This window comes from Lampetra fluviatilis, chromosome 9 (genome assembly GCF_964198595.1).
Source record: "Lampetra fluviatilis chromosome 9, kcLamFluv1.1, whole genome shotgun sequence".
Lineage (NCBI taxonomy): Eukaryota > Metazoa > Chordata > Hyperoartia > Petromyzontiformes > Petromyzontidae > Lampetra > Lampetra fluviatilis.
In genome coordinates, this window is record NC_136283.1 from 10,678,595 (window position 1) to 10,692,415 (window position 13,821).

The 13,821-nt window shown below is 51.4% G+C and overlaps 1 protein-coding gene across 1 annotated transcript in view; it reads right to left on the reverse strand.

Annotated features, from left to right (window-relative positions):
• Positions 1 to 4,557: 4,557 nt before the first annotated feature.
• ZCCHC7 (zinc finger CCHC-type containing 7) overlaps positions 4,558 to 13,821 on the reverse strand; it is a 212,547-nt gene continuing 203,283 nt past the window's right edge. Inside the window, exons 8-9 of the mRNA XM_078859762.1 lie at positions 7,551 to 7,668; positions 4,558 to 6,906 (exon numbers count right to left, since the gene is read on the reverse strand). Of these exons, the coding sequence (XP_078715888.1) occupies positions 6,263 to 6,906; positions 7,551 to 7,668 (762 nt within the window). The 3' untranslated portion in view covers positions 4,558 to 6,262. The remainder of the gene's footprint in view (positions 6,907 to 7,550; positions 7,669 to 13,821) is intronic.

Sequence of the window (13,821 nt, forward strand, 5' to 3'; positions counted from 1 at the left end):
CACGTCCACGCACCTGTTAATGTGATACGAACATTCGTTGACATGGGAGGAGGGAAAGAAATTACGTTGTTGTTCCTTTTTTGGAGAAGATGAATACACGTAGAAGGGAAATAATAAAATAATCTAAATATAAAACAATACAAATTCTCACGACGTTTCGACTGCAACACAAGTAATCATCATCAGGTGTGGATTTATATTATTGTATTTCCCTTCTACGTGACTTTAACCGAAAGAACCAAGAATATGAATCCCTGCAGTCACGAAAGCTTTAAATCAAAAGATGAATACGGCAAATGGTAAAAACTCAGCACGCATAAGACTAAACTAAACACGTTCTATTTTTAAATCCTTTATATTAAGTTCACTTGCTTGCTTGCTTGCGCGCTTACGACCGTGCAAATCTTCCGGTCGTTTTTTAACCCACTTCCCGTGATCCAATCGAGCTGACATTTTGCACACAGACTCGTTGTGCGTGACAATTTATTTTCGTGAAAATTTTTTTCCAAAATTTTCCACTTTTTAGGATTTTTTTTTTCCATATTTCATTTAAAATACCAATGTGATAAAAATGAAACTCTTACTCAAGAAAAACAGAAATGAATAATAAAATAAAACCGATGCCACGCATATAAAGGATTTATAGTGAAAAACTTTGTTTTTACGGGTTAATTTTTACCAGGTAAGGTCCGCTGAGCTGTATGGCTCTCGTTCAGAAGCGACCTGGCCCACGATTGAAAGCTCAACGAAGTGGGACATTTACAGGTGCCAAATACTGTGAACGCGTGTTTGCTACACGCGTGGAGGGAATAAAGGACCCGGGAAAAAATCCACGCGACCACTGGGGAGAGAACACGAACACGCTCCAAGAATGCATGCGACTGATGTCCATAAGAGGTTTTTTGGGTTTCATCGCGTAAATATATATATGTGTCATTAAAACCCGCCAGCACCCGATACAGCCAACTCGTAAGAGTTGTCACGTAAACAGAACATGCCAATTCGTCACAAGTACAGCACTAGTGTGTAGTGTATAGTAGTGTATAGTGTAGTATACTGGTACAGCACACCGGTGTGTTGGAGAGCCAAGCCACAACATTTACAATCCGAGTACGACGTTTCGCCAGTAATTACAACTAGCTTCATCAGGCGACAGCCATATTTGTGGAGAAGTCCACCTGTTTCGTTCCTTATATCGAGGCGTAGATGTGGTGACCACGCTTCTGCGCTCTTGCGCAAAGTGGGGGGGGGGGGGTTTAATGAGTCAACTTACATTATGATGTCGCAGCACCTCGGAAAGTTAAGCAGGACAAGCCTGCTTCATCACCCCCGCCACAACTCAACCGCGATTTTTTAAATTAATAAATATATACCGTGACAATACCCTAGCCTTGACCATCCTTAATATGAAGAAGAAAAAAAATATATAAAATGTTAAACTGCTGAGAAATCAGAGTTGAGAATATACGCGCTTTTAAAATTATGCACGTGACTCATGAATTAGAACGAGCTGAGTGCTCACTTGGTAGATGCCAACTGCTACTTATAACCCTGCATGCGTCCTTATCAATTGCAAATGACCGGCATGCCTCTTAATTAGAAGGCAAGCAGGTGTTGCCTTTGTTCAAGGGGTTATTAAATCACAATGAGTCTTAATTGAATCCATCTTCATAACTCGGGACCCTCCGCACGCATTCCCCTCCACGAGGAGCGTTCGAGTCAAACAGACGCGATTAAGTTTAATTATTAAACACGAGGAAATGTGGTTTCTGTTGTCAGAGCAAGCTTGTGATCCAGAGCCAACGGGAGGCAAGGGTTGCTGGATCACGCTTAGAAATATGCATATTAAACTGGCGTTGACAAAATAAAATTATTTTTTTAAAGCTTCGATTGGGTGTGGTGTAAACTATGCACGCTTGCAATCCGAACGCGGCGATGGTGGATTACACACACATTTAAACACATTCCTGCGGAGGGAGCTGGTAGGAACGTTGGGTTGCTTGTTCAATGGCCAGGGTCAACGTCGGCGTGGAGTATTCCGCAAATATGCCCGACTGTGAGGGCGGGCACAAGCCGGCGTGAGTAGGTTAAACGTTGAGTTTTATAAGGGCACCACGGGGTGACCAGCCCCTCCCCACCCAGCCCCACCCTCCCCACCCAGCCCCTCCCCACCCTCCCCTCTACAGCCAGCTCCACCCCTCCCATTTTTGGATGCACGACGGACGAACGGACACAATAATCCCCTGTGGGCTGGTGGAACCAGGTGGTTCCTACCAGTACTATTATGTTCACAAAGCACCTACCTGCCTGATGGGACACTAAAAGTGCCTGTAAGTGGCAGTCCAGCAAGCAGGTCGAGAGAAAGCCACCTGAGAAAATGGAGCTTTGAGTGGTTTACCCCACGAGTATGGGTGTTCTCCAGGCACGCTGTGTTATAATAATTGCAAACAGAGGCACACGCACCCATGTCGCGCAAAACCACAGGAAGCGGAAATTGCTCTAGAGCAGAAACATTGACCCAACGATGTCTCGGCAGACACCCTCAATACCCTTTTTCCTCCCCCCCCCCACAACGAGAAAACCTCAAAACTGGCCACACATCCCAAACAGCAACGTACAAGGCCAACCGTGGTGTCGTCGGGGGCTTTGCACGCGCGCAACTGTTTAATGTCGACGCAAGTGTGGCGACACAAAATATGCTCGCGATGAAAAGGCTTCACCGACACGACCGCCGCCGTGTCGACTTGAGTTGGGGGGGGGGAAACACGGACTTGACCTGACAGATGTGGACTCAAGCGCTCACTTCAAGAGGCTCATATTACATCGGCGGTCAATATCGGAAACCCGTGCAAAGAAATCTTGCGAGATTTATGGCGCGATGGACTACGCACGTGTACACGAGCGGTCATTTTGTGTCAATCCACTGCTAATTGAGGGCCTCTCCATGCCTGCGGGTCCATGGGGGTTGTATGCGGGGGGCACGCTGCAGAGGTCGCAAACGGGTTTTGATTCCTTCGTACCCGTACCCGGCCGCACCAGGGTCGCAAACGGGTACCCGTACCTGGCCGGGTATCGGGTAGCCGGGTATCGGGTAGGGTATGGGTATCGGGTACCCGGTTGCGACCTCTGGCACGCTGTATTCATTGTGGATGCAGTGGACGTCGGGTGGCGCAGTAGCAACACTCGCGTCTCACAGCAATAAAGGTTCAGGGCTCGATCCCCGACTCGGGCGCATGGGTGTGGAGTTTGTGTGTTCTGCCTCTGTTCAGCATGGGTGCCCTCGGTGAGCTCAATGACTCGCATAGTACCTTGAATCACTGACAAACTGGGTTCGAATCTCGGCACCAGCCACATCTGATTGGACTAAGTTCTCAGGTGTCACGATTTGATTATAAAAAAAATACGTACAAAACTACGCATTGAACACAATTCACATGATGGCTTTAAACTTGATGCAGCCGATACCTGTCTGGATGCTAAAAGGTGTAAACAAATGCATAATCCAACAACTTTCGCTTAACCTGCAAGGGATCTCAAAGTAAATCTGGGCCCTTGAGGTGCGGTGCATTGGCCCAACACGCCGTGGCATCCACGAACCAGGGTCAATGCGACTGGGTCATGGTGGGGACCTGGAAAGGGAGTCGATCTAGAAGAGGGGTCGGCAACCAACACAATAAGATGAGACATTGTTTCGAATTCGGAAAATAAAAAAAACTATATATCAATCGCTGTAATGCAATGTGACTACGAGACGGTGGTCCTTAATAAATCACGTCACGAAGCGGTCATTAATAAGCGCATGCAAGCTCTAGTCGCAAGTGGACTCGTCCATGGTCAGGGATTGTCAACCAAGATAATAGCCATTCTTTTCCAACGTCAAGAGCCGCACTGCATGGCGGTTCCAGAGCCGCAAGGCTGCCAACCCCCTGATCCAGGAGCTGGCAAACCCCAATCAAAAACCCCCGTGCCCTGGGACAGCGAGCCCATCACTGGGGGCAGCAGTGGTGCTGGACACCTCCTGGCGGCCCTCAGTCGCCCTGTGCGCCACTGCCACAGAGCAGAAAGGCGCGGTGTTGTCCGAGCGAAGTCAATTACAGTGACCCCAGATGTAGTTCTGTGGTGTCAACTTCCAGGGCGTTTCCGAACACAATGTCATTTTCTGCTCGCACATTTCATCACTCTGATATTTACAAATGGCATGTTACCGGTGATGCGATAGCCAGTTGGAAAAGCTCACATGGCTCGTGATCTTTTGTTTTGCAAACACCACTTTGCAGATAAACACGGCGTCATAATTCAATCCACTCGGTGTAAATTGCAGATGCGTCCATTTCCATATTAATTTATAGCCCAATAGGAAAATAAAGCCATTGTAGTAATAATATCAGTGATGTACACATTCTAATGCTGTCTTCACACGCGTTGCTCCAAGTGAAAATTCACAGAGTGAACAGACATCATACTCAGCAGAATATTGTGAACGCAAATGTAACTGCTTTGTAATAATACATGCATTCAAAGAAAACCTATTGCACATAAACACACAATGCACTCTGCGAATTTAACTATTTTTATTTTTTGACTTCATTGTCAAAACATTGCTACAATAAAAAAAACTGTTGACAGAAATTTTCCTCAAAACTGGACTTTGCACATACTATATTTTCAAATAAAAGATATTTTCAAACCAAGTACACGTACCCATCAGGCATTTTCCAATTTACATATTTTTAACGTTTTCGTTTAAAATCTTTTACGTGCCTTCCTGAGACTTCGGTATGCAATCAGCCTTCTTTTTTTTACTGTAAACTCACTTTGTGTTGACTTATTTTATTTCTCACGCATATCACATGTTTCCAATTAAATAATAAAAACAATCGACTGTGTAAGCAGCAGTGCACGAGCACAAACCGCAAACAACAAAAACCTCTCCACCTCCAGCGTGGGCACCGCTATAGAATACGGAGATTTATCAAAGGAAGAATCGGGTTTGTGTTACAACCGAGGAGGCTGGGTTGATGAGTGCTGGCACCGCTGACATCCTGCGTTAGACTTCAGGCCTGTGATTTTAACCAGGTGAAGGTCCCTCAAGTGCAGCGAGTTGATACAACTATTACAAGTATCTTCTATTTTACCAGGTAAGGCCCACTGAGCTATGTAGCTCTTTTTTCAAAAGCAATCTGACCACAAATGATAGCTCATCGAAGTGGCTTATCATCATTTCGAAATTTATAGCAGCCAAAATACTGTAAACGCACGTTTTTAAATGAGGGAAAAAACTGGAGGAGCCAGAGAAAAATCTCCGAAACCACGGGTAGAACATGCAAACTCCAAATATGCAGGCGTCAGGGTCGAGATCGAACCCATGACCTCCTGTATACCAGGCGAGGTAGTTAACATCTCGCCACCGTGGCACCCCTATGGATGGTCTCGAGTCAGGTCACCCACAACTACAAAAAGCCATCACATTAACTTGGCTACATTACAGCTGTGAGGATATAATGTGTGAAGGAAATAATTTACGTTGGTATAGCCGTTGTGAAAGTGCTCCCCCCACCCCACCCCCCCCTTCTGCGTGGACCGGAGGTCAGTTAAAGGGATCTCAGATGTAGTTCTGCTACATCTGATTCCGTGGGCCTTCGCTCGAACACGAAGGTTTGCAATGCTCTGTGAGAGATCTACATGGATCATTATCTGGCACCCACGTCTTGTGACATCGATAGCACGATCGCATTACACTGTGGCCAAGAACAAGAGGAGGAAGACAATCCACATGCGTGGCTTCTGTAATGCTTTCTAACATGTGTTTGTCCTGGGAAAGCCGCATTAAGTTATGATGTCACAGGGCGGAGGGTGTGTGACATAGCAAAATCACATCACGTGTGATCATATCGGTGGGGAGGGACAGAGGTGTGAGCATCTTGGCCATTCAGGTGCAATCCTTTTACCACTGGATCGTCTCCAAATGTAGGTCAACCCTTGAATTAATGTTGCTGGTTTGCTATAGGGTAAGACGTTCCAACTTTACAGTGAAGATTTCTGCGTATTGGATCAACTTTGAGAGTTACCGTGCCCTCCGCGTCTCAAACAGACAGACGGAGCCGACGCGTTAATGCTTTCAACCTGAGTTAGGACAGCGTGATTTGGTAACGGCCCTTTTGCTAAATGAGGCGAAGCGTGAAATGTTAGCTGGCCGTGCCACGGTGGTGAGTTTGTCCCGCATGCCGCGTCGCCGGTTAAGGAGCCTCTGTACGCGCGAGACTCACTCCACGCACGGCTCGCTGGCGCTGGCGCTGGCCCTCGCGCGCTTCTTCCTGCTCTTCTTTCTCGACGGCGGCAGGAACGCCGACACGGAGCTCGCGCTGCCTCCCTCCTCCTCGTTGCCGCCCCCCCCGTGTTTGCGCCACGCCTTCTTCTCCTTCAGTTTCTTCATCTTCATTTTCGCCTTCAACTTCAACCTCTGCTTTATCTCCTCCTTCTTCTTCCTCTTCCTGTCGTTCTGCCACTCGACAGCCTCCGCAGGGAAGTAGCCCTCATCGGCCACGGCCGCCCTCCTCTGGAATCCCCGCTCGCTGCGCTCCCCCCCCCCCGCCGCCGGCGCTTCGCGGGCCCGCTTCTCGCGGCGGTCGTGGCCGTGCTGGCGGTGGTGCGAGCCGCCGCCGCCACCGTTGTCGTCCCACGCTGGAAGTCCGGCCGTGCGGCGCACGTAGTGCTCGTGGCGACGCGCGCGCAGCTCCTCCCGCTTGCGGTGGAGCCGCGCCGCCTCGCTCTCCTCGGCGCGGTCGAGCCGCGCCTTGAGCCGAGCGCGCTGCTTCTGGCTCAGGCCCTGCTCGGCCTCCAACTCCAGGCGGCGCCGCTTCAGGGGGTTCAGCAGAGACTCCTGCAGCTGGCCCGTCTCCCGCAATTCTGTTACGCACAGGGAAATAATAATAATAATGATCATCATCAACATCTTCATAATCTTTACATTTACATGGCTGCCTCGGCAACACACGAGAGCCGTACATCACATCCCATTTAAAGCGTTCCCAAGGGCATTCCAATTGGAAGCTGCCCCTTTTCGGCACAAGGTGACTCGGCACCGGCCTGCGAGTGGACGCTAGTCGGCCAGTGCGGAGGGGGGGGGGTGGCGATGATAGCTAGGTAGAGCCCACTGAGATATATAAATCTTTTTCAGAAGCGACTTGGCCACAAATGATAACCCAATGAAGTGGCTTATCACGTGGAAATTTCTATCAGCCAAATACTCGAATGTTTCTAAGTGTGGAGGGAAAAATCGGAGGACCAAGAGAAAAATCCACGCGACCACGGGGACAACATACAAACTCCAAATATACAGCAGGCGTCAGGGTCGGGATTGAACCCTTGACCTCCTGTATACCAGGCGAGGTAGTTAGCATCTCGCCACCGCGGCACCCCGGTGTCGATCAAGGCATCGGCAAATTTTATTACGTGGCCCGACGGAAAATATCGTTGAAGAGCCCTGCTGTAGTGACGCTTGGTGAAATGCACACGTGCTCGGGGGTAAGAACCCGACACTGAAGAGGCACCTCTGGCTATCCTCTGCAATCTCTTCTCCCTGAGCTGGAATTCGTGAGGGCTGTCGTAATGACAGACGAAGGGCACCGTGGGGTATATGTACAGATCCATCCTTCTCCGCACGCACTCCTGCACGCACACGAACACGCACACCAAAACAAAGATCTCATGTTTAGCCTCATCCACCACCTGATTTTCTATTGGCACATCCGGGCCGAGCAAGAATCGCACCGTGGACCTGCTTGGCTCGGGGCCAAGCAGGTCCAGGGGAGGGGATAATGGCGCGCGTTCAATGCGTCTGACATCATAGCACCTAAAGAAGATCGATATAATGGCATCTACTGAGTCAGAGCCACGGAGCGCTGATGAAGTGTGTGCTGTGTGTTGTGTATCCGTCGGCCAGAGTGCGCGTCACCGTCATCATCTACGTTGCATGGGAGAGGTCAGCGGCGGCACTGCTAACCCACAGCAGGCTGGCCCGGCATTGGCCCGGCATAGCCCCGGCGCAGCTCGGATATGCCAGTGGAAAATAGTGAATAGTGAGGTGCGATACATTTTCACATGATAAGACACTTCGTTGAGCTATCATTTGTGGCCAGATCGCTTCTGAAAAAGAGCTATATATATAGCTCAGTGGGCCTTACCTGGTCAAATAAAATTAGTTTAGTTCTTTTATTAAGGTTGACCCTACACCCAATAGTTTAGTGAGGTCAGCACCACGCCCACCGCCCACCATCTCCCCGGTGCTCAAGTTAACGCACAACACTAAGTGCTCGTTTAAAGCTGAGTTGATCTAGAGGAGGTCCAGACCAGGGTGAAAGTGCCACCGCTCTCACGCTGCGTATTATGGCAAGAGATTGAACCCACGTCGGTGAGATTTTGGGGCAGTGTGGGAACCACGATGCCACTAAAGTCACAAGTGCACTCACCCACCTACACAGTCCATGGGTGATGTCCTGCTCACATGAGCATTCAAGTGGTGCTCATCTCCTGTTTAGATCCCTGCAGCGCCAGTGGTGGAAATCCCACATTCCTATGGAAGGGGTGAGTCTATCCATAGGACTCCTGTTCATTTGCCCACAAAGCGTTACCTATTTTATCGACCCTGGAAGCACGATGTCAACCTCCGACCAAAATCTCGCTCGACTGTTGAGCCACTACGCAAGCGTTAGGCCGAGGTTAAGGGTCCATGGCAAACGTCCCAAACCCAATACTGTAGAGTAGTTTTTGGGTGGAGGGGACGGTGATGCTGGCTGCAAGAGCTCGTAGGAAACATTCCAGTCTTTGCGTTGTCCCCTTCCAGTCCCGCACACGCAATGCTCTCCGCGGGGTCACAGCTTGCAATGTGCCCTGGATCCCCCCCAAGCCTTGCACCGATGGCACCTCTTCTTGAAAGGGAGAGACAACGCAGCCACAATCTACGTAATTATCATCGACATACTTGGCAGCTAAAATTTGCTTCTGTAAAATAATTATAAATAAACATAAACCTGCCAATGTATCTCTTAAATCCCAGCTCCGGGATAACGAGTGCTACCATAACTGCCCAACGCTCATTTGAGCCGGGAGACGAAAAGCCAGCAGCCGTGTCCAGAGATCTTGAACGTCCACTCTGCTGTGGTGGACGGTGATCTTTGGTCGGAATGGTTTCAAATTCCCCTCTGTGCGCTGGGCTTCATGGACGAACGGAGGGCAGCTGCTCCCAGAATGCACCACGTGACGACATGGCCAGGGCGACGTGGCTGGGAGGTCGAGGGTGATCGGGAAGGGAGGGGGGGGCGGGGGGGGGGACTCCGGTGCGGCCCGAGACATCACCGAAGGGGGCTGCAGCGGCGTCCCTGAAGATCCGTAACCCTCGGCGCTACTCCTCATGAGGGAAGTTTCCCCACTCGCGCTCGACAGCCTGTGAATCGCGCAAGCCGGGTATTTACCACAAAATAACAGCTGTCCGCTTTTCGCGTTGCGTCTCCCCCTCTTAATCTGGCGCCCACCTCCTCTCGCCAAACGGGCCACGGTGGCCGTGGCACGGGCACAGCGGGCCAGAGCGAGAAGCGTTCGTCAGTAACGCTTGGTTGGGAAGCCCAAGTCCTGGGAGCATTTGTTCGTCCAACAAGATAACGCGTGAATGATTATCATGTTAAAAATCCCGCGGTCCAGCAGTCAGTCCAGCCGAGCGGCGCTACCAATTAGTCCCTTGACAGCGCAATTTACCTGCCAGAATAATGAGCTTTCTCTCGTATCGGCAGGGCTCGGGCGATGATGGAGGGGAGCGAGCGGGCGAGTGAGCGCGCGCGCGCGCAAACTAATAAAGCTGTCGGCGGAATAATGGAATTTGGCAGGGCCGTAATGAGCTTGGTCGGGAGCTAATTAAAAGCCCGGGCGAAATAATTAGCCGCATCAGAAGTAATTTCATTAATCGGCAACGCCGGGCCGTGGCTGGTGCAGTGCCGGGGCTGTCTTGACACGCAGGTGAACCCGGGGGCTGCTGCTGCTGCCAAACGGCCGACGATCCACAAATACCGCCCAGCGCCACGCGCCTTCACGGTATAAAACGAAACATAAAATTAACGTTAAATATAGAACATCGCGCGCTGCGGCTCCCCCTCCCCCGCGCCCTCCCGTCGGCATCCCAGACAACCTCGGCACGATGGGAGGTCGCCTCTTCTCTTCTGCTGCCGATGATGGAGGGCAGCAGGAGGGCGAGCGTCTGGGACTCATTTCCCCCGGCTACGCGGCAGACTCTCTACCCCTGCCCAAAGTGATTCAATATAAAACATCGCCCTCCATTCCGGGCTCCTCTTCTCCTCTGCCTGCAATCAAAACTTTTTTCCCCGAACGTTCATTTCATTCTAATCCGGACTGCGTCATCCTTTCGTTTCTTCCCGTGTCCCGGCCCAACTCAACTTCAAAAACTCTCCATTATGATCAAAATCCCTTCCCTGTCCGGATTCCCCTGCTCGCGCTCACATCCACATCTCCCATCCTGGTAAAGAATCTCAGGTAACATTGTCCTTAATCCGGCAAAGCAAAGCATCGCAAAATTCTTTTTTGGCAGGGTCCTGCTTAGGAATGTTGGGCAACGCCTTTGTTCGTATTCTTGGTGTGTCGAAGGTACACAGTGGAAAACCCGCAAGCACATGAAGGCGCACCCCTCACTCAGAAACCACAACACACGGTGCTCTCCACATGATCCACCAATCCCACCCTGCAAAGCGCTGCACTCCAGTCGTGTGCAACCCGTCTCGGCACACGGTCACATTGAGATGCTCCACATCCAAGTTGTATCGTATTGCATTTAAAAGCACAACTCGGTGTCGTTATGATGCATGGAGCACCGGCGCCAAATCCATTTTCCTCCCTTCGCACGCTCGCACTCTCTCCCTCTCTCGTGCCCATGCTCTCCATCGCTCTCTCTCTCTGCACGCGCGTCACCAACCGCTCTCTCCGCGCCCCGGGCCCTAATGACACGGGTGCCGGGTAATAAGTGCAGCCTCGCGCATTAGCGCACAATTATCCGCCCGCCGCAGTATTTCATCACGGAGCCCGGGCTTGCCAGCCCACTCCTCCGAGCGCACCCCCACCACCCACGCTGCCCAGCCCCAACGCGCCGGTCCTACCAGCCAAGTAACAACCGCGGAGGCCTACATTGCCGCGCGATGGACATTCAGAATTGTTCGCGGGGACATTCCGGCCGAAGATCACCGTCCACCGCAGCAGAGTGAACACGGTGAAGATCTTTGGACATGACTGCTGGCCTTTCGTCTCCCGGCTCAAGTGAGCATTGGGCAGTGTTGGGGAAGACACATTCCACATTATCATGACAGGGCCAATCTGTCCGTAGGATGACCCTCTGCTCACGTATGTTAGTGTCCACGTAGGGTTAATGGGCTGGGATGATTCCTGACCAAGATTTGAACTTGTGACCTGATTGTGAGTGGAACACTCCGATCAAGGCACCATGCTGCCGGTGACGAAGCGGCCTCATAGTGGCCATGTCACAGTGGAGAGAGGAACACCGCTGAGGTCGGTGGCTTGAGTTCAGGCTCCGGCCACCTGCGATGAACTGGGCTCTTGTACGCAATGAGCTGATAGCTGTTCGAACCGAAAACTAACATGGACAGTGGTTTGTGTGCCTCGCCCTCGGAGTGCCAAGATTTCTCAAGATATGCGATCACTGACACGCATGAAACTACTCGGTGGCAGCTTGGGAAGGCGGCCTTCATCCAGCGGTGGATTGAAACATGGCCGATAATGAATGGCTTATGACCTCGTGTGCTTTGTCAATCATCTGGTGGCACGTTGCAAGGGTTGGGACATATTGCACACAACTGCCATTTCCTAGCAATGCAAAATCGACGAATTGGTTGCCGAGCGATCGGAGAGACTGGCCACGAGCATTACGCCAGCTCTCGTGTTGCCACTGTGTGTGTCCGACCCGAGGAGGCTGTCGCTGACAACACTACGTGTGCGTCACCACCAACATCATCTACATGCATCTTGACATCCTACGTTGCGTGCGAGAGGTCAGCGGCACTGCTGACATGCAACAGGCTGGCCCCGGCACAGGCGCGGCTCGGATATGCCAGTGGAAATAGTCAATATGAGTGTATGTATGTGGAACTTCTTTTGCACCGTACGTGATTAGACTCCAACATACAAAATAAAAAACTAGAAACTAAACAATTTTTTATTTGACCAGGTAAGACCCCACTGAGCTATAAAAGCTCTTTTCAGAAGCGACCTGGCCACAAATGATAGCTCCATGAAGTGGCTTACCATGTGGAAATGTATAGCAGCCGAACATTCTAACCGCATAATTCTAAATGCAGATGGAAAAACCGGAGGACCTGGAGAAAAACACACACGACCACGGGGAAAACACGCAAACTCCAAATATACAACAGGCGTCAGGGTCGGGATCGAACCCGCGAACTCCTGTACACCAGGTGAAGGAGTTAACATCTCGCCACCGTGGCGCCCCCCCCCCCTCACCACAACCATCTCGACGCAACCCACGGCAAATTCCTCAAAACATGACCCCGCGCCGACCCCCACGCGCGGCGACAACAAACCCCTTCCGCGGCGACATCGTGCTCCGAAACCCGTAAAAACGAAACCTAGACAATTAGCGAATGAGAGAAGCGTTCGTCTCGGGCCTGGCCCCACGAGCGGTGGGCTCCCCCCCGCCGTTAAACACAAAGCATTGATCGGCGGCGACGGGATGCGGTGAACCAGCGCCCCGTGTAAAACATGTGCTGCTGCCGCTGCCGCCGCTACTGCTGCTGCCGCGGCGAGGAAGAGGCGGCGGCCCAGAGCCAGTAAATAATTATAAGCGCATCATCGTTAGCCTGCGGGAGGTGCCGGGGGGTGGTGGGGGGTGGGGGGGGGGCGGAGGGGTGACACGGAACGGCAATTCCGCTGCGCGGCACTTAGGAACGGAGCACCAGGTCACAGCGACGCGAAAACCGTGCGGCGGGGGAACGCGGCCGACACCGCCACGGCGGCCCTCTGCCTCCCGGCATAGGGATGTGGAATTTCCACCCCGCTGGCTCGGGACGGGTGCTGCCCCACGCTCTGCGAGGTTTGGACGTTTGATGGGCGGAGCTCTGCGCGGTCGCGCGAGCGAGCGAGCGACTGACTGACGCCTGGCAAGTTCTCCTCCTCGTGCGTGCGTCGTAGTAAAATGGAAAAACGTTCTCAGTCGGCGAAGGCCGCTGGCCAACTTGAAATGCTGCTCGTCCTCATAACGGGACCGGCAAGACCACAGAGCTCTGCTGTTGCTCTTTGCTTTCATATTTTTACCGTGTTTTCATCTCAATGACACGTGAAAATTTGACACGTTAACTCCTTATAAAGTGAGTAAATATTACACGTTCAACTCATTCCGTTCATAGACATTGTAGTGACATTGCATTGCAATGCAGAAGGCTCCTGCATCGCAAGGGCAACGTGCTTGAGCGAGCACCATGCACGTGGTAGAAATAAAGTTTCTGGAGGAAATTCCACAAAAGTCTAAACACCACGCGGAATACAGAGATTGGCGAGCGGTGGACAAGACTGGTAATGGAATGGCAGGCAAACCTGCAAGAGGATGACTACTGAGGAGATGGAGTGGTGAGACCGGATTGCGTGCGCGGAATTCCACATTACTATGGACAGTTATCAGACCGCAGATACTCCACAAGGAATTGACCAAATATCCTGAGCAGGGCCCTCCCTCATCCTGAGCAACTAATAACAATGACTATACATAATTATTGACAAAAGCCAGTTGTAGTTCCA